This window comes from Suricata suricatta, chromosome 7, assembly GCF_006229205.1.
Source record: "Suricata suricatta isolate VVHF042 chromosome 7, meerkat_22Aug2017_6uvM2_HiC, whole genome shotgun sequence".
NCBI classification, from domain to species: domain Eukaryota; kingdom Metazoa; phylum Chordata; class Mammalia; order Carnivora; family Herpestidae; genus Suricata; species Suricata suricatta.
Window position 1 is genome coordinate 36,626,133 of NC_043706.1, and position 20,780 is coordinate 36,646,912.

At 45.7% G+C, this 20,780-nt stretch overlaps 1 protein-coding gene across 3 annotated transcripts in view; it reads right to left on the minus strand.

Moving 5' to 3' along the window:
* Window positions 1-20,780, minus strand: part of KIF6 (kinesin family member 6) — a 382,012-nt gene that overhangs the window by 77,006 nt on the left and 284,226 nt on the right. For all 3 annotated transcript variants that reach the window (XM_029945027.1, XM_029945028.1, XM_029945029.1), the window contains 2 exons: window positions 19,520-19,628; window positions 8,243-8,298 (listed from right to left, as the gene is read on the minus strand). In XM_029945027.1, the coding sequence (XP_029800887.1) occupies window positions 8,243-8,298; window positions 19,520-19,628 (165 nt within the window). The remainder of the gene's footprint in view (window positions 1-8,242; window positions 8,299-19,519; window positions 19,629-20,780) is intronic.

Consider the following 20,780-nt stretch of genomic DNA (forward strand, 5'->3'; position numbering starts at 1 on the left):
TTTTCAATACAACTGAAAACTGTATTTTCCTTTTTGAGTCTCTTTAAAGACGAATTACAGTTTGTTGGTCCCTGTGCATGACATCATGTCATACACAGTCAGTTCGCTCGCAACTGCATTCCATTGGCAGAAACCAGGGTCATGGACCAGCCTCATTTGCTCACAAGTTTTTTCTCTAGTAAGTTAAAGTTTTGTACCACCAAGAAAAAGTCACCAAATATAAAGTCAAGTGGCAGAACTGAGCCCAGTTGGCTGTAGAGAGAAGCACAGGACTGTACACAGTCCCCTACTCCCCACATTCCTTCTCTCCGTTCAGTGTGGCGCGTGCTCTTTCCTAGAAGAAAGGGGTTTATTGTATGGCTTTTCCCATCCTTGAGCGTGTTATTCGCATTTCCATAATTCTGTGCCTCAACCCTTCCTTATGCACTCTTCTATCATGAAGCCTCAAATTGGGACACACACACACAAAAGACAACTGATTTTCCCCCCCACAAGCAGGGGAGGGGCAGAGAGAGCAGGTTCAGGACTGACAGCAGAGAGCCTCAAACTCAGAACTGTGAGATCATGACCTGAGCCAAAGTCAGACACTTAACGGACTGAGCTACCCAGGCGCCCCCAAAATCTGATGTTTTAGAGAGTGTTTCCCTATACGTGTTAGGAATTTAACACTTCTTCCTATTTATATCATTATTTTTATTAGGCTTGTAATTGGTTGCGTTAGCGCTACAGTTATAGAGTTGCATGGGTTTTGAGAGGGTGTCCCAATCTCAGTGTTCTTACCCTACCTATTATTTTTTAGCATATAATTGTGCATTTCTTCCATTATAGCAGAAGCACTGAAAATTTAAACCAGTTTTTGAATTGCCTATGCACAGCTTCCTTTTTTGTAGGATAAATTACTTTCACCGTTATCTTTTCTCATAGGACCTCCAATTCATTCCTTTACAGATGTCTTTCTGTTTCAGACCACAGACAAATTTCTGAAAAGGTCTGTAGTGAACATGGTTGTTGGGTGCTAGGCATTTCTCCCTTTGGAGAAAGATAACTCTTCAGTTGTTACAAATCGGGTTCAGTTTCTGTGGTGCAGGTGGTGGGTTAAGCCCCAGCCTGAGAAATGGGCACAGCACCTAGGCCCAGCCAAAGTGTTTCTTTCCCCTGGAACCGAGGGATTGTTTTAGAGATGGGCACATGGCTTAAGCCAGGCTAAGTATCCTCCCTTCAGGGACTTTTGCCAGCTCTGTGGGGAAAGATCCCATTTACTGGGATTATGAATTCCACAGACCATGTAAATTGAGAGCTTTCAGAGGTACCTTGTCACTAAATGGGGTGAGGCTGTCAGGGAACTTAGTCAAGCAGCACTGAGAGATGGAAGGAGGGGTAGGTAGAGGAGAAGAAGGACAAAGAGGAGGAGGCGGAGGGAGGGAAGGGTGCATGTGAAGCCAGCTGTGCTCCTTTGACTTCTGGGTTACATAAGACAGTAAATTTCCTTTTACACTTATAGCCAAACATACTGGCCAATACAAACTGAGCACAGATTAGTTGAATTTTTTTGATAAGTGTGTTAAAAAAAAATCACACGAATACTCGAATGCACAGAGCTTGTTATTTAAAATAAACATGTGATGGAGGTGCCTGGGTGGCTCCATTAGTTAAGCATCTGACTCTTGATTTTGGCTCAGGTCATGAACTCACAGTTCCTGAGTTTGAGCCCTGCACCACGTTCTGCGGAGCATGCTTAGGAATTTCTCTCTCTTCCTCTCCCTGTGCCCTTCCCCTGCTCACAAGCTCTCTGTCTCTCTCAAAATAAATAAATACACTTAAAAAAATATGCACTTGTGGGGAGAAACACTGGGTGTTATATGGAAACCAATTTGACAATAAACTATTATAAATTTTAAAAAATCCCTTTAGCCACACACAAAAAATATAAAATAAACATGTGGTGAATTGCTTAATAAAGCCAAAAATCTACTCTGTAACTTTTAAATCATTACTCTGGCGGCTTTTTTCTGAACCATCCCTCTTCTTATAGAGAAAAGGCAGTGTGTATATGGAAGTGCTGGGCAGAGTGAAAGTCTTGGCTTCTGCATTTCTTAGCTTTGAAAATAGAGTATTATTCACTTTATGGTAACATGTTTTTATTTTGTGGTCACTGGTAAATCCTATGCCTGCCCTAAATCGGGCTTTCTGTAGTCCTTATCAGTGCTGGTTTTGGTACTTAGGCATAAGTGCTTCATGACCCCCATTTCTATAAACCTCATCTAAGTTAATGCTTTGAATTCTCTCATGTTTTTTGAAGCATCTCTAAACCCACTCAGTTGGAACTGTATAGAGCCTGAAAATACAATCCTGCTATTCTATTTTCCGAACCATTGAAGATGATGGTCGAAACCCATGTGGGACACTGAATCCTAACAGGACTGCTTCAAGTCCACAGTGTATCTTTCTGCAAACCAGAAAAAAAATCATCCCTTCCTAAGGGCAGATGTAACCCTGGGCTGGTGCACATAGAAATGAGAATAAGGGTGGGCTTCAGACCCCACTGGCCCCTGCAACTAAGCCCCAGTAGCCACAAGATGGCCTCTCGTTAATCATGTTACAAAGACCCTTTTAATCTTCTTGGGCTGTGTGTGCATGAGTGAGGGTGTTGTTTGAGCCTTTTGTTGGGCACATAGGATAAAGGCTAAAGATTCAGGAAAACTGAGTAACAGCTGAGTGAAATTTTAAACTTGGAAGAAAAAGTCAAAGTCAGATAAATCTGAATTTATGGAAACATGAAACTGTATTTAAAGGTTTTGGAGTGGGGGGTGCCTAAGTGACTCAGTCGGTGGAACATTCACCTCTTGGTTTTGGCCCAGGTCATAATCTCACGGTTTGTGAGTTTGAGCCCTGAGTCTGACTCTGTGCTAACAGCTCAGAGCCTGGAGCCTGCTGCGGATTCTATGTCTCCCTCTCTCTCTGCCTCTCCCCTGCGCTTTCTCTCTTAAAATAAATAAATACTCTTTAGAAAAGGTTTCAGAGTTGGTCAGAAATGGAATTCAATTTCAATTTGGTCACATAACAGGCAACCTCACTGAAACTCCATTTTTTAAAATCTGCAAAATAATGACAATTCCCTAGAATTTCATAGATTCTAGACCTCAATATTAAGACTCATCTTTCTGACTGATTTATTTCACTTAGCATAATACCCTCCAGTTCCATCCACATTGCTGCAAATGGCAGGATTTTATTCTTTCTCATTGCCACGTAGTATTCCATTGTATATGTAAACCATATCTTCTTGATCCATTCATCAGTTGATGGACATTTAGGCTCTTTCCATAATTTGGCTATTGTTGGAAACACTGCTATAAACATTGGGGTACATGTGCCCCTATGCTTAAGCACTCTTGTATCCCTTGGGTAAATTTCTAGCAGTGCTGTTGCTGGGTCATAGGGTAAATCTATGTGGATCTTGAGAAACTTAACAGAAGACCGTGGGGGAAGGGAAGAGGAGAAAATAGTTACAAACAGATGGAGGGAGGCAAACCATAAGAGACTCTTAAATACAGAGAACAAACTGAGGGTTGATGGGGGGTGTGGGGGAGAGGTGAAAGTGGGTGATGGGCATTGAGGAGGGCACTTGTTGAGGTGAGCACTGGGTGTTGTATGGAAGCAAATCTGACAATAAATTATATTAAAAAATATTAAGAATCATCTTCATTCCAGAAGTTTGTAAAATGTGAAAAAAATGGTGGGGTGGGATGACCAAATGTACCTTGATTTCAGAGGTGTTAAGTCTAAAAATTGTGATCTAGAATATATGACATATGGTAATATCCCTGCTCCCTTTATGAGCAATGGCTTTTCTTTGCAAGGATTAAATGAGATAGTATATGTCATGTTCTTGGCACAGCACAGTCGGTGCTCAATAAATGCTAGAAGCTGTTGTTGGGGTGGTTATTATTGAGAGTTAGTGAAAGAGAGTATCAAAAGAATACACTTAATTCAGGTCTTCAGAATCTAGCAGAATGACCTGGAAGTCATCTTTCCTCTACTCCCAGATAAGATACTAGAAGCCAACATGCACTAATAGGTCCAGAAGTAAACCTCAAGAGAAGATCAAAGTACAGAAAATGCACACAACTGAAAATCTTCCTATTTGTCCTGCTGATGGAGACCCAAATCTGAGGAATGATTTTCTCAATGCTCAAATGTATAAGAGAAATGTTTAAAAAAATTTTTTTAAATGTTTATTTATTTTTGAGAGAGACAGAGTGCGAGCAGGCGAGAGGCAGAGAGAGGGAGACACAGGATCCGAAGCAGGCTCCAGGCTCTGAGCTGTCAGCACAGGGCCCGATGCAGGGCTTGAACCCACGAACTGTGAGATCCTGACCTGAGATCATGACCTATGCTTAATCAACTGAGCCACCCAGGTGCCCTGAGAAATGTTTTTTTGTTTTTGTTTGTTTTTAAGAGTGTTGCTCCAATGGTGGGTTGGGGTCCTTTGGAATTTGGAGTACAAGAGAAAAATGTTCCAGAGTGTCTTGTTAGCTTTCTAGTGTTTGGTCCCCCTCACCTCCCACTATAGCTGCTTCTATTGCATTCCTTATGATTTCTGAATTGACCATTGATTGGCCCACTAATGAAAACCTTCTGTGCAGCATCCTGTGAAGTTAGTTTTCATTCAGGCCTGGAGAGGTCAGTGGAGGATGAAGAAGTGCCAAGAGGTGCCACTCAAGCTCTTTCACCTGCATCCAAAGCAGCTGGCTCCTGGACTGGTCTAGGGGTGGGCCTTATGCCAAAGAACAGCCCTGCATTGTTCCTTGTTGCCAGAGACAATGCTGCCAGTGGGAGAACACTGAGGTAGAAGAATGAATGCCAGAATTCTAGTGGGAAGTGGCCTGGTTGATGCCATTGCATCGAACACACTCTTGTTCCTTCCCCACAGTTTGGGCTTAATGGCATTTTTAGAGATAAGATGAATGGAAGCAGGGTGTGTGTGAATGTTTAAACACACAGCCTATGTGATGAAAAGGAGTTTAATGCTCTTGTATACGGGACAGGGAAATATAGTGAAGACAGCGCTCTTACACCAACAAAGATGGTTACTTTTTTTTCAGGGAGATCTTAAATTGGCTATTTCTTCCATTTCTGATTTCAACTGATTCAGCATCAGAATTGATGTAAATAGTATACAGGGAAGGACAGAAAACAACTTGGTGGCAAGAGTAGATTTACTTAGTTCGGGTTGGCTTATTATAAGAAAAGGAAATAATATGGAGGTTTGGGTTGACTTATTGTGCCATGTAAAAATTGGATATTATGTGGTTAAAGCTGAATTGTTAGTCTTTAAGAATTTTTGATGATGAAACTTGAGTGGCAGATCTTGATCACAATGTCAGAGGAAAACAAATTACCCAGGAAGACAAACTGAACCTGAAACACGTGGGCTGGATGGTCTGTAGTTCACAAATATAGCTTTCATTTCCTCTCTGCAGGCCAATTCCATGTGCACTCCACAGCATCCTAGTCCTGCCTCAGGGTCCAGAGGCAGGATGTGGCACAGTTTGGGCGTGGAGCTGAGTCACCATCCCACGCATGTGATGGTACATCTGTGCCAAGCTCCCACCTCCTGACTCTTACATTCACTAAGTCTAAGATTTCAGTCACTGGAGACTGAAAACTCCACTTGATTTAATTTCTTCGTGGGATAAATGCACTTAAAAAGGTTGCAAATCTGAAATGTTTCCTTCAACATTGCCTTGGAGATTTTAAATTTAAATGTGCGTACAACTTCCACCTTATACTTTGTTAATTTTAACCTTGTCAGAACATGCAGTGATGACCCCATGCTGGGCTACTTCTGGGGTCAAGCACCATGAGAGCTGGTTGGTAATAAGCTGAGTCCCAGTGATCTACTCACCGGGGTCCCCTTGGATCAAGAACACATTTGGAAGATGGGTGGCCAGGGGATGGGTCTTAGTCTGCTCTTTGCATAAAGTAAGAGTGATTTTGTTTTTATTAGTACCACTAGACACTTTACTGGTAGCAGTGAATACTTGAATCTCAACACTAGTATGAGCTCTGCTTATTACGATCCAGAAAAAAAACCAAAAATCCACTTGGCCAAGGTTTCTGCTAGCATATCTGGACCCTTTGTGTGTCCAGATCATTCTCTCTGAGAGAGGAATTGCAGCCCTCACACCCTTGGACCCTGGTTCTTGGGCAGGGTACAACTAGCATAGAGCAGCCTCTAACTTGCCTCCTCTTGAGAATGTGGGAAACTGGATCCATAAACATATGATACTGGGCCAAAATTATGGAGAAATCAGAATTATTTGTGAAAACAACCTGTACTCAGAGTGAAAAATTATATTAGTGTAGGGCGTTGGTATCTTTCATCATGAGTCTATTTCATTAGTGTTGGGATGAACGCTTTGGTTTTACTTTGGTTTAGTGAGTTAGATATTTTTCAAGAGCAAAACTTTATATTACTTTTGGGGAGAGAAGCGATTTATAAGAGGTGTTTCCCTCTTATCTCTCCAGGGATGAAGACAGACCACTGGGTTCCTTGAGTCCCACAAGGCTGACAAGTCAGCCCTGGATGCGCTGAGGCCGGCTTCCTCTCCCTTCCTTCCAGGCCCCCCAGCTGGGTGGGGCAACAAGGCCCTACTGCTTGGACCACGCTGCTCCCCAGCAGGGTCTGCTTTTTGCCTGAAGCCCTGGCCCTGTGGATGTGGCATTGATCTAGAACTAATTTCCTTATTGACTTGGTCACTGACTCCTCTGAGAATCAGACAAACTATGGATATTTTTTCCAGAAAAATGTATGCATCCTTAACGCCCAGTTTTTTTCATGTAATTTCAGGGGTTTGGGAATCCAGATCAAGAAAGACGTGTGTAACCTTTTTTCTTGCCAGTGATCCTTCTGGCAGTCTGATGAAGCTATGGACCCTCTCTCAGAATGATTTTTAGGGTGCATAGAATAAAAAACACTGGATTTTTAAGAGAAATCAGTTATATTGAAATAGTTACCAAAATTTAAAACTTTTTAGGATACAGAAATATCAATATGATGTGCTTTATATAAACGCATGCGATGATAAGATCTGATGGTGAGTCTAATAACTACCATAATTTTGAAGTACTGATGAACATAAAAGATGTATTATGATATCTGCTACACTGCAGTTCCACTGGTGATAGGTGTTGTGGGTCCTGCTGAGCACAGTTGCCTACATCATCACTGTCCCTAAAGGTATAGCTAAATTGCACTTAGAGTTTGGTGAAAGAAAAGGCTCGTTCTGCCTCATCCCCTCTCCCTCATCCGAGTTCCTAGAGCTTAGGTTAAGAACCCCTGAGACTCTAGAGATTTTCTGCATGGTGCTGGGCATGGCTCAGGGCCTGGCTGCCTCAGATTGCAGAGGAGAATGTGAGGCTCCTGTTTGGAGACTGAGTGCCCAAGGCCATTGTAATTTTCCATATTTTGTAGGAAAAGCCAAAGAGGACACTCACAGTGGCTTCTGTTCTCACTTATGGGTGGAGGGAGGTAGAGACAAGAGAGATGCAGAAATTCAGCTGTCATCAGGGAGGTAGCTCTGTCTTCTCCAGCAGGAGGCAAGGGCATATGGGTTCCTTCTCCAGAGCTGCCTCAGCCAGGGAGATGGGATCCTGAGTGCCTTGTAGCTTGGGATGAAGGAAACATTTTCCTATCACTTCGATAAAAATATAAGGCACACTTTTATTGAGTTTGCCTCCTGCCTTAACCTCCTCCTGGGCAGCCTGCACCCTGGGAAGGCAGAGAAGCTCATTTTTCTTCTCCTCCTCCCACTGGCTTACTGAATGGTGCTGAAAAATGCATACCTGTGCCTAAAACACTAAGTCTAAGCTTGGGGGGTGGGTGGGTATAAAAGTGTTTCACAGCACTTGAAAATACAAAACATCACTGTAATCTTGCCATTATGACTAGTTGCGCTATTGTTAAGGAATAGTAGGGAAAAGCAAAACTTTCTCATTGGGATGCTAGAGCTCACGCCTGCATGAGGATGAAAAGTTCAAGTTCTAGATGAAAGAGAACACTTTTCCTGATGGATAGTAGGAGAGATGACAAAGTTCCAAGGAAAGGCACTCTCAAAGAAGCTTCCTTGGCAGGCATCTCTAGAAATTAGGTTTCATGGTTATTTGGAGGCACATCATGACCCGATTTTCACCAGGAAAATGGTCTGTGAAAGAGGCTTACACAATATCATCTGCTTACCAATTTTACTTCTTGTTTCATTTATACTTTCTCCCAGGGCCTTTGCTTCAGAAAATCTGGAGAGGGCAAAAAAAAAAAAAAAAAAAAAAAAAACCTTCACCTTTTTCTGTTCAAATTATGCTTTAAAAATAATAGATTCCTGAGAATGCTCTAAAATAATTTAAAACTTTATGGAAAGATATAAAATAGAATTTTAAATAAATGATATATATTAGCCTTAAAAATAGAAATAAAATTTGTATTAATTACTGGTATCATGAATTTTTACCCCTCTATCCACCATAGAATTTTCATTTTCATATTCTGTAATTTATGACTTGCAATTTTGAGTGTTTTATGATGCAAGGGAACCAGAATAAAGCATGGCTGTAAGACTTTTGTATGCTGCTGTGCTCTATTAATCATAGTACCAAGATCTTATAGTTGTAGTTGAGAATACATATTTACTATAACTTAAATAATGTTTTTTTCCTGATTATAAAGTAATAGATCAGAGGTTGGCCAAACTATGGCTAGGGCTCATGAGAGACAACCAGCCCACCACCTACTTCTGTAAATAAAGTTGTACTAGAATACAGCCATCACCATTCATTTATATATTGTCTATGGCTTATTTCATGTTGCATTGACAGAAGTGAGTAGATGTGACAAAGACTGTATGGCCTACAGCACTGAAAATATTTACTAGATAGCCCTTTATAGAAAAAGGTTGCTGACTCCTGTTACATATGATGTTTAATCATATTTTGAAAATAAGAAAAGAAAAAAAAATCCCTAATAATCCCTACCCAGAAGTTAGCATATTTTGAGCTCCACCCAGTTAAAAAAAGTTTTTTTAATGTTTATCTATTTTTGAGAGATCAGGGGGTGGGTAGAGGCAGAGAGAGAGGGAGACAGAGAATCTGAAGCAGGCTCCAGGCTCTGAGCTGTCAGCACAGAGATTGATGCAGGGCTTGAACCCAAGAACCATGGGATTATGACCTGAACAAAAAGTCAGATGCCCAAGCAACTAAGCCACCCAGGTGCCCCTCCACTCAGTCTTTTTTCTACTTAGTTTTGATAGAGTTAAGATCCTATCATGTATATGATTTTGTGCTTTGGTTATTTTTCACTTAGCAGTATAAGTCCTTCCTTCTTGATCTTAGAAACTGGTCCATTATCTTTGATGACTGTCTACTAGTCTACCAGGTGGTTGTACTGATGTTTACTTAATGGTTCCTATATATTTTCCAACAAATATGCATGAGATGTCACTGAGAGCCCAACTTTGTGCTGGGGAGGTGGTGTGGGACATGGCTGGCCTATGTGAGAGACATGCAGTCTGGTCCCCTGTACATGGTGGGCCCTTAAGAAATGTCAGTCTTTCCCTTCTTCTCCTTTATGTCATGAAATTTAGGGAGCAACTGAAAGTCTATGTAACAAACCTGCAATATGAGTCTACAGTAACTCATTGTGCTACTGTGGATAACGCTGGCCAAGTCAGTGCAGGAGCCTGTCGAAGAGCAGACAGTAGTCAGGAGAGCTTCATGTATAGGTAGGATTGACCTGGCTTTTATGGCTGCATCGGCTTGTTGGAAAACTCTACCCGCCATGATTCTTCATTAATTGTCAACACTGGACCAATTTGATTTTAACTGTCTCCTCTCTCCTCATTCTCTCCCCTGCCCGCCACCAAGTCTTCCTGGATCCTAGGAAATCCCAGATATCATATTGCTTCATCTATAAATATTTTGGTTGCATAGGCTTTTGTTAGAGGAAGTGGGAAGAAGAGGGCATTCAAGGTGGGGGAACAACGCAAGCAGAGGCCAGAGTGCCACGACGGCTCTGTGCTTGATGGAAAAGTATGAATTATGTCACTGCTATTTTCCAAGTCTGGCTGCTTGGCCTGTGACTGCAGACAGGAAGTTTCCACGTAAGGGAACTAAATTTTCTTTCAATGTTTCTCGGGACTCCACCCCAGCTCCCTCATTGTTGAGTGTTCAGGCTCATCATAGATTATGCATGTGCTCTCTTCAGCTAGCGCCTGTCACCTTCTAGAGAGAAGTGTAGTCCCTTTTGATGCCATTCAGTCTGAATTGAGGTCAGCAAACATTCATAGAAGTCGCTGCACTGGGTCGTCTAGGCTCACACTGGCCTTTGCCCACTGGGCAGGCAGAATCTGAGGTGTGGTCCAGGCCACTCAGAAGAGGAGGGCTATTTTCATCCTTTAAATGTTGTCAAGTGGAGGGCCTATGCTTGTGTGACTGTTAGCTGTGTTCATCTCCAGCTCCTAGGATTCCACAGGGTTTGATAATCCTTCACTGCTCAGTGAGTGATTCCTCTTAGTGCCTGTTCTACAGGGTTCACTCACCCATTTAGATTCTCAAGAATAAGGAAGATGCAAGAGCTGGGCTGCACGGCTGCTGAAATTCATGTCAGTTCTGGAGGAAACGGGTGTAGAAAAAGAAAAGGGGAAGATACCGAGGCAAACAGGCAATCTCCACAGCAGCTGTTCAGAGGAGCTCTGAGGGTCTGGGTTGGAGCCCTCTGGCCTTGGCGGTGCCTACGTTTGTCCAGGAGGGCACGGTGGCAGCGGGACTGCTTCATGCTGTGGTCAACCCTGTCTAAAGAGCGGCCCTGTGCCAGGGCTGGCAGACACTGTGGGGGAAGCCACGAGCTGTTCCAGTCTCTCCTCTGCAGCCCAGCGCCAAGCTAGTCAGGACTTTCCCACTGAAGAGGTGTGGGCTGAGGACTGTCCTGTCTGTGTGAGGCCATTTTCCTTGCACTCTGTAGTTGTCACCGCTCCAGGCCACCCCACCCACATGTGTTCCTGATCTCCAGTTGTCAAGACAAACTCTTGACTAAGAAAGTCCAGCCCTGAGGAGAAGAGGCGGGGACACAGAGGAGGCAGGAGAGATGAGAAAGAAGGTGACTCCCTATTTCTGCCATGTTCTTCCTTGTCCACCTGCGTCTCCTCACCTTCTTAGCCGAAACCTCCTTCAGCCCCACTGCCTCCCCTTCCTCTGGCCTCAGACTAAGTTCTGATCAGCAGGAAGAGGAGCCTCCTAACTCCTTCCTGACCTAAAAGAGGCACATTCTCATTAATGATGTGGCTCAGGGAACGAGCCCGAGTCCAAGGTGGCTGGAGCTGTGCTGACCTGCCCCAGGGCATGCGGCACCTCTGGACAACATCCTAAGCTCCCGCTCACTGGAGCAGAGGCCTGGCCTACGTCAGGGAGGCTGCACCTTGGGCAGGGCCAGGGAGAAGCCTCGGTGACTCCATCTGTGAGGATCTCCTCCTGAGGGTCTCCTCCTGGCTCGAGGCATTCCTATCAGCGAGTTGCTGGCTGCATGGCTCATTGTGCAAGGGCGGTGTTGCTGGGGGCAGTTCCAGCATGGGGACTGGCAGGCTGTTCCGTCAGGCAGTTCTGTTCACTGCAGAGAAAAGTCTCTACCTTGGGGCAAGGCCTGGGCTTGGAAGAAGGAAGGAATTCAGTCCTCTAACTGCTCTTTCACAAGCCTGGCATCCCAGTTGTCACTGTTCCAGTGGTCCTACAGCAGTCACCGTGTGCCCGGCACCATGCTAGACACTGTCCATGATGTACAAACCATTCTCCTTGGTTTCCACGTCACATCAGCCATGTCTCGCCCTGGCTGCTCCTTCTCTGTCTTCTCTTCTGCAGCTGTTCCTGACATGCTGGGAATTGCCAGGGTTTTGTCTTGACCCTCTCCCAACATTACCTCTTCTCCACGGAGCACTCCATCACGCCAGTGTCTCCTCTTGTCATCCTCATAGACAGCTCCCAGATCTGCACCCCAGTCCTGCTTTACTTCCTGACAAATGCATTCAGGGAACTGATCACCCCCAATGAAAACCCCTCTCCTTCCTCCCACCTTTCCTCATCTCACTGCTGAGCACTGACACTCACCCATGGACTCCTGGTAGGGACCTACACCCCCTGCTATACCCCCTCCTCCCATTAGCACCTTCACAAAATCCTAGAGTCCCACCCATTCCATCCATTCCTCACAGCATTCCACCTGGCTTTATTCCTACTCTCCCTGCCTCAGAGAAGGGGTGGTGACATCAGTGCATTACCTCCACAGGCCTGTGTAGTTCCCTGCATTCAGCCTACCTGCCTTCAGGCCATTTCCCATGTTAAGAAGGCCTGAGTGAGCCTTCTTAAATGCAAGCCTGCTCTTGTTATTATTCTTTTGCTTATAACTCTTCAAAGGCTCCCCTGTGACCTCAGGACAAAACCCAAATTCCTTAACAGGACTAACTGGACTCTTCATGCTCTGGTTGGTATGGACTTCTCCAGAATGATCTCTCACATCCCCCTGCCTTCCTAGGCTGGTCAGAACAGCCTCAGTTCCATCAAGTGGTACATGGGCTCACCTCGGAACTCTTCCCTTTGCTTGGAATGTCTCTCTTCATCTGGCTAGTTTCTGCCTAACCATGTAGTTTCAGTGGAGATGTCTCTTCCTCTGGACAGCTTTCTAGGGGCCATGCAAGTCTGCAACAGTGTCACCCCACATGTTCCACAGCACCTTGAACTTCTGTCATGACAGGTGCACTGCATCAGAATTGCCTGTTTGCTTGTTTTGTTCCCTTTTTCAATATTGTAAGCTCCCTGAGGATAGTGACCACATTTGTGTAACTCATACTTCTATCTCTGGAGCATAGAATGGTATGTAAGCTTTCTAGACCTAGCTGTAGTATCTAAGGAATAGCACGTGGGCCACATGTCACACACAGACACTGTGTGTGATGTGGAGAGCACTGGACTGGGGGCCAGAGACTTGGACTCAAATGCCCAGCTGGATCTCAGATTCTTCGTTTGTAAGATTAGGATGAGATGCCTCTCAGAGCTGGCCTGATGTGGGAAGTACATGCATAGAAACGTCCTCTCTAAGTGAATCATGACCACTGCCTGGCAGTGTAGGAACCCCATTGGGGATCAACTGTGAGGTGGGATTGTGTGTTGGAAGCAGCAATCACAGACAGTAATGATGGGTGTCCTCCTCTCAGCAAATCAGAGGGTCGGAGAAGGGATCCTTCTAAGTCCATGGTCAAGGACACCTAAGACAGTTGCTAAGTTTTTCATCTCCAAGTGGAATGAAAAGGTTAGGGGTTAAGGTACAATCTTATGTAACTTCCAAGACTAACTCCTGGGAGAATTCCATCTTGCCCTTGGGGTGTGTCAGGCACACACACATCGTTGCTGGGGGAGCAGCTGAGGCCCCTGGCTCTGCCCCAGGGCAGTCAGAAGCACAGACAATTTGCTGGGGACCATGGGCAGCAACTGCTTTAACCTATAGGCTAAGGGGAGGAGCTGATGTTCATAAGCCACTTGGTCTCCATGAGCCTCCGCTGTCTATTGCCTGTCACGTCAGGTGGGCTGATTTCTTCAGGTCAGAGTGGCAAATATGTCACTGGAGGACAAGGACTTCCTATGACACCTTTCCTACTTTTCTTATCTAGGGAAATTAACTTAGTATGCTGATTATTCACAGAGTGAACATCCAATACTCTTCCCTTTCAGAAAGGAAGAATGGGCTTGTATCTACGCCATTTCCTTCCTCTGTAGACCTGCCCCTGACATGATACCTTGGCTGCCTCTGGTATGTTGCCATGAAGATCCACCTTTCATTTCCCTTAGGTTTTAAAAAAATAAAACTAAACTAAAAAACAATATTTATTTTTCTTATTCCATCTTGTTTCCCATCAAGATGGCGGTCCCTTCCTGTCTTCCGTGGAGCTGTTCCTTCCCTGAGTCTAGAGAAGCCTGCTGTTGCATTCTCCTGCTTCTGGGAAGGAGTTCTCAAGCAGTTTGCTTGGCTGCTAAGACTTCCCTAAGTCCATTTCAAAGTGTCATCCTCAGGCCAAAGAAATATTTCTGAGTACTGTTTTTGGGGCCAGCACCATTTTAAAAACTTGTGGGGAGGCTGAGACGATTCGAATCTAATCTCTGCTGAGTTCATAATTCTAGCTCAGGAGACAAGGTGTAAATACATAAAACAAATGGAAAAATAATAAAGGTTAAAACTGAAGCCTAATAGGAACCAGGGAACTCCTATTTGTCATGGGTGTTATTTCCAGATGGTGCCACAAGATTTCTCTCAAGCCTCGGTCCAATTTTCCTGTTAGTTTTAGATTGCTGTTCTTTTCTGTGCCCGAAGGATCCAACTGAGTGAAGGGGCACTTTTCTTGGTTGAGTTCACATGATCATTGCCTTTGTTTCCAATTGCAGTTAATCTCCCCATTTATTTCTTCTTGTGTTATCTAATGGAACTCTGTGGCTGAGGGATGCAGTTTGTCTCCTAGATCCGCCACAAAAGAAAGTCCGCTGTGCAGTGCCTGGGTGCTGGTGTTTGCCAACCACGGGGTCTCCAGCCTCTCTTCATATTATTATATACTATGAGGGTGAGTCATGCCTGAAAAATGCTGTGATTTTCAATTATAGTTGTCCTCCACTGAAAAATCCAGCTTAAGAGTTGGCTCTCACGCTCTAGTTCAGCCAAGGGTAAACATTCTACTAATGTGCCAATGTCTTGTTTCTGTTGTCACAGACAGGCAGCACAACTTCCCCCAGACTGGGGGCTGGGGTTGAGCGATGCTAGAAATTGCTTGGGAGGACAGCAAAGGGTCCAGATAAGAAGAGGAAGAAAACCCCTCCATCGAGTAACAGGGATGTGTATGTGAGAGCCCCTGCTCACCCCTCCTTCATCTCCAGCTCAACTCCTGCATTCCAGGAGAGCTGGGGGAACAGAAAGGAGCCTGGGCCACCAACAGGCCCTTCATTTGGGCTTAGAGACTTGTTGCCATGGGCTAAAGAGGCTGAGCTGGCGTAAGACTCATGCATGGGGGCAATTAGTCCCAAGCCTTTGTGGACTTTGCCAAGGTGATGTCCCAACATCAGAACCACTGATGGCAGTTGCGTGATGTGGAAAGTGGAGAGTCCCTGGAACACCAGGACACTGGGCCCTTGTTGCCGGGGGCTACCAGGGGGTGAGGCTTGCTCAGAGGAAGTCTAGAAGCAGAGTGACTAAAACCCTGTGGCAAATGTCTGCATTCCTAGGATGGGCAGGCCTCCTGCAGATGGCCCTCCTGCAGATGGGCTGCCGGTCCCCAGAGGGAATGGCAGCAAATGTATGGAGGGGATCAGGGTGACTGTAGGAAGCATTCTGCACGGCAGCATGGAAGTCACTCTCATCAGCACTTGTGAGGTCCCATTTCAGTGTCTGCTGTCGGGGCTCTGCTTTATAGCTACTCATTTTCACAGGAAAACATTTTCTCTTAGTCCTCTGTCTCAAGCAGTTATGAGCCTGTAATACCCAGTAATGGAATGCTCTCCATGAATGCAAACAAAAGCTCCAATCCTGAGAAAGGGGTAGATCCTGGGTTACACCCCCTCCAGTGCCAAATATCCCTTTAATGATTGTTATTACAGTAACATTAAACAGATGCAGACATTTTTAACATGTGGGCTGGTCTCCTGACTTTTCATTTGATTTTAAAAGGACTGATTTAGTGCTGGGAAAAGCCCTTTTCAGAGGAAATCTTTGTGCAAGTTTCATTAATTCCCTTGCTCTATGGCCACAAGGAAGATGGGACCACCAGGATGACCAGCCCATCTTATGTGACTGGATGTGTTTCAGCCCCAAAGCACATTTGTCACAGTGTTGTCAGAACTCTACTGTACTAGAGTTAAGTGAGCTCTGCATTAAGAGGCTTTAAAAGCCCACGACATCTTCACTCCCACCGCCCCAACCCACCTCCCGCTGGAAACAGATCTAAACTAAAGAGTATAAACCAGAACCAGGGGGTGCCTGGGTTGCTTTGTTAGTTAAGCGTCCGACTTCAGCTCAGGTCACGATCCCACGGTTTATGAGTTTGAGCCCCTTGTTGGGCTCTGTGCTGACAGCTCGGAGCCTGGAGCCTGCTTCAGATTCTGTGTCTCCCTCTCTCTCTGCCCCTCCCCTGCTCTCACTCTGTCTCTGTCTCTCTCTCTCTCTCATAAAAAAATAAACAAACATACAAACAAACATTAAACCAGAACCACAAACCATACCAATTCCAGAACAAGAATTCTCCCTAAGCTAGTGATTCTTAAACTTAGGTGTACAGAAGAATCACTTGGTAATTGGTTTAGCCTGCCCAGTTCTGGGATCCTGCCTTAGAGGTTCTGCATCTCAGGAACCCTGGACACTGTTTAGTATCTGTACCTGTCCATACAACCTGGTTGTATGTTGACTCTTTAAACAAATAGATGCTCAGTTTCTACTTCATTATTATGACTTTTTTATGATAGTTTATTGTCAAATTGGTTTCCATATAACACCCAGTGCTTCTCCCCACAAGTGCTTGCCCCCCTCCATGACCATCACCCCCTTCCCCCTCTCCCCCTTCAGCCCTCAGTTCGTTTTCAGTATTCAATAGTCTCTCATGGTTGTGTCCCTCTCTCTCCCCAACTCTCTTTCCCCCTTCCCCTCCCCATGGTCCTCAATTAGGTCTCTCCCGTTCTCCTGTTAGACCTCTGAGTGCAAACATATGGTATCTGTCCTTCTCTACCTGACTTATTTCACTTAGCAGGACAAATTAGAGTATCTGAGGGGTCAGGCGCAGTGTTGGGAGCTTTTATAAGCTCCATGGGTCATTTTGATATGAAGCCAGAGTTATTGGGTGCTGGTATAAGCTATGAAGCCTTGGGTGAGGCCAAGGCTGAGGGCCGCTTAGAAGCCCTCATTGGATGAGGCAGCTCGTGTGACATGCTTATCTTCAGACAGACAGGTGTCCTCCTCCAACACGTCCAACTAACTATCCTAGAAATACAGAGCCTAGCATGGCTATGCATTAGAAGGTTTGTGAAACCCCTGGAATCATTTGCTAAAATTTGCGTGGTCTGGGTCCATTTTTCTAAGGAGAGGGGGCCTCAGCTTTCACGAGTCACTTTTATTTTCTCCCTCAGCCCTTGTTTTATTCATTTGTTCATTCACACCCTCACGTCCTGTTCTCATTCTGCTCCCTCACACAGGCAGTCATTTTTATGGTTCAAATATATGACAACCTATGTGTGGCTCTTTGTTTCATGTGCATCTTTTTGTAAATTACATGCTTTGTGTATTCTTCTTGCTATCCTATTGTCCTGTATAGATTAATCCATTGCTCCTGAACCCATGGACAGCTTCCCCAAGACGTTTTCTCTCTGCTTCCTGGGGATGAACACCCAAACTTCCAACTCTCCTCAGCCACAAACTGAGCTGCCGTGAACATCCTCATATATGCCCCCTTCTGAGCCCATGTGAGAACTTTTTGGAAGACACACCCAGAAGCGAAACCACTGGGCCACAGGGGCCACATGCATTGCTTTGGACTGAGGGGGGCTGCGTGGCACTCTGGAGCGGCTGCTTCTGGCTCCACCCCTACCACCACTGCTGGATTCCTGAAGTGATCTGAGATCCCGTCCACCTCCACGACATGCCACCAAAGTGAGGAAGCCAGTGGTTAAGGGTCCAAGCTGGGCCCTCAGCACTGTCTGCCTTTCCTTCTCTTTTTCTAGCTCTGCTTTCTCTCCTGTCCCCAGTGACGGCTGTGTGAAACCTTGGCCACCACCCTCATGTCTCTGACTGCACCTCAGCTTCCACAAAGACAATACAGGCCATCTTGAATTTCCCCCCTTCCATTCTAAACGCATCAGTGTCAGCCCCTCTACCCTCATTTTTCTCTCCAGGCTCACCTCACCCGGAGCTTTGATGTCTCCCTCTCCAGACCATCTCCCTGAAGCCTTGCTGTGTCAGTCCTTCCCCTGGTCTGTCCATCTGGCTGTCTGTCTTTCTCTTCACGGGCTTGCTTCCATGGCCTCCAATGTTGGCCAATTCTCTCCCATTCTGAAACAAACGTCCCTTCTCCCTGCGCCACCCCCATTATCCCTCTTCGAATGTTTGTCACTTATCACAAACTCCTTGAACACGTGTTTGCTCACACACTATTTGCCCACTCCCAGCCCTCCAACATGCGGTTCTCGGTCGCCTGCTCCCTCGGTGTACTCAGTCCAGCCTCCCTGGCCTCTCTCTCTGTCGGGGCCGACACCACACACAACATGATTTACGGAGTCGCCTCCCCTCTTGCCTTTCAGGACGATGTGTTCTCCCGGCTCTCCCTGGCTTCTCTCTGCTTCTTCTCAGCCTCCCTCCCTTACGGCCTCCTCTTCCTCCTTGCCTTTTAGAGATTTCCTGCTGCTTCTACCCTCTAGAACCCTGTGCCTCCACGTGTTTCTCTGAGCTTGGCCACTTGTTAGGCTTCCTTGAAGCATTTATAAGCATATAACTCTCAAACCTGGATCTCATTTTATTTTATTATTTATTTATTATTTATTTATTTTTTAATGTTTATTTATTTTTGAGAGAGAGAGAGAGAGAGAGAGAGAGAGAGAGAGAGAGAGAGAGAACAGGGGGAGGGGCAGAGAGAGAGAGGAAGACACAGAATCCGAAGCAGGCTCCAGGCTCTGAGCTGTCAGCACAGAGCCAGATGCAGGGCTTGAACTCCTGAGCCAAAGTCGGATGCTTAACTGACTGAGCCACCCAGGCACCCCTGGGTCTCATTTTAATTCAAAGAATCATTTTTGAAAATGTACTGCATGCTAACATCCAGAGTCACGTGTGACTTAATGTAAGAGTTCACCGTCCAGAACTCTGTCTTCTGAACTCTAGGCCCCTGCACCCGGTAGTCGTTCTGTTTGCTACAGTTTGAGGATATGCATCTAATTCACAGATTAGGTGAAACAAGTTATATACCACTAAGTGTTTTTTTTTATAAAGGTCCGGAGACCTGCTTGCTCTCCTTCTGGGTAGAGAACACACCACAAACCTCTGGCGTGTGTGTACACTTCCTTTGACTATCAAGCGCAGGACTTCCCCCCCCCCCTCGAGATCAGCTGGAGGGTCCAGAGTTCTAAAACTATAATTTGATCTACAGACTTTTTCTTCTTGTCTTTGGAGCAGTATGATATCGAACAGAGTCACAGGCAGAAGAAAATTAATGTAAGATGAGAGAACCGAATACAAAGTTAGTGCCTTCAGTCATAGACCCTGGCCTTAACTTACCCCTACAGTACAGGGATGGTGAGGCTCCTGTGTAGGAAAGTCGTGGACATAACTCAATGTGAAACTAAATACACGTCATGCCTTTCTTCCAGAAGTTATGTTGGGCAGATTAGGGAGGGCAGAGTTGCAAGTTTCATTGATGCTCCCCTGGCTAAGCCTCTGGGGACCAGCAGCTCCCTGAGCCAGCCTTACCTCTGCTTCAAAATCTGCTTGTTGTCTTCGATGGTAACGCTGTCAGCATGGTCCCTCTTGAAGATTTCAAAAGCCTCTTGTCGTCCTAATGACATTTCCTCTCTTGTCCCTGTTTGGAGACACAGGAAAGTGGCGTCAGTCACAGCATCAGGATCCTATTAATTTCACTGTCACTTTAGTTAGACACAAAGCCAGCCCTGGCTCCTACAGGTTGGTGGCAGAGAGGCTCCTGACCAGACAGGTGGCCCCAGGCTCTTCCAGCTGGCCACCGACCCACCGAGGAGGCCCTTCCAGGGACCCCCTGCACCCTGCAGGGCTGTGCCTGGGCATGCATGTGACTTGTGGGGGGTGGAGTTTGGAATGTTGGGTCAGAGGAAATGAAAACCAGAGCACCGAGCCCTGGATTGCCCAGAACATCTGCGAATGCACTTTCTGCCATCATTCAGTGCCACATTTCTCCCTGTTTTCCTGTTATGCCCCGTTTTGGTTTTCTGTTAAATTTCACGCTGAATTTCTAGGCATTTAGTTAAAAGAAGTACAACCCAGACTGAAAGATACAGAATCTAGGAAATTCTCCTCTCGGTATCCACGTAACGATGCATCCTTGAGGCCCCTGGCAAGGGGCCTCAGTTCTTACTCAGAGGTTAGGTTCTCCATTGCAAGATCCAGGAACAGACTGTGATGGAGGCTCCTAGTCCATGTTTAACTCCCACATCCGGTGTCACCATGACCACCATGGGCCACCCCTTCACTGCTGGCCCTGCTCAGGGGCCAGATTCTGAAACTCAGAGTCAGAATGGCCAGGGAGCTCGGAGTGAGCAGGTGGCACCCTGGCACTGCAGCCCTCTTCCTCCCAGCCTCCCAGAGTGAGCGGGCAGTGCAGGTGTGTGCCTGGGACTCCCTGGCTGAGAGCTGAATTCACAGCTGGATTCGGGATGAATCTATGGAGGGTTTTTCCTTATGCCTCTTTTAAAAGCATTGGTTCCTCTTTGCCATGTTTTCATCCAGTTAATTCTATGTACCCTTGAACACCTGGCTGAGTGTAACCAACTCCATGAAGCTTTCTCTGGTGCCCAGGTGGCTAGAATCGCCTTTCCACTATCTATCAATGCAGCGATGACACGCACAGCCCCAGTAGATGCTGTCACTTTACAGGACAATCCGTTCTGGGGACATGCACATTTCTAGGAGGTACAGATTACATTTTTGCAGAGCCCTGGTGCCTTGTGCAATGTCTGGCATTTAGAAGGTGCACATCATA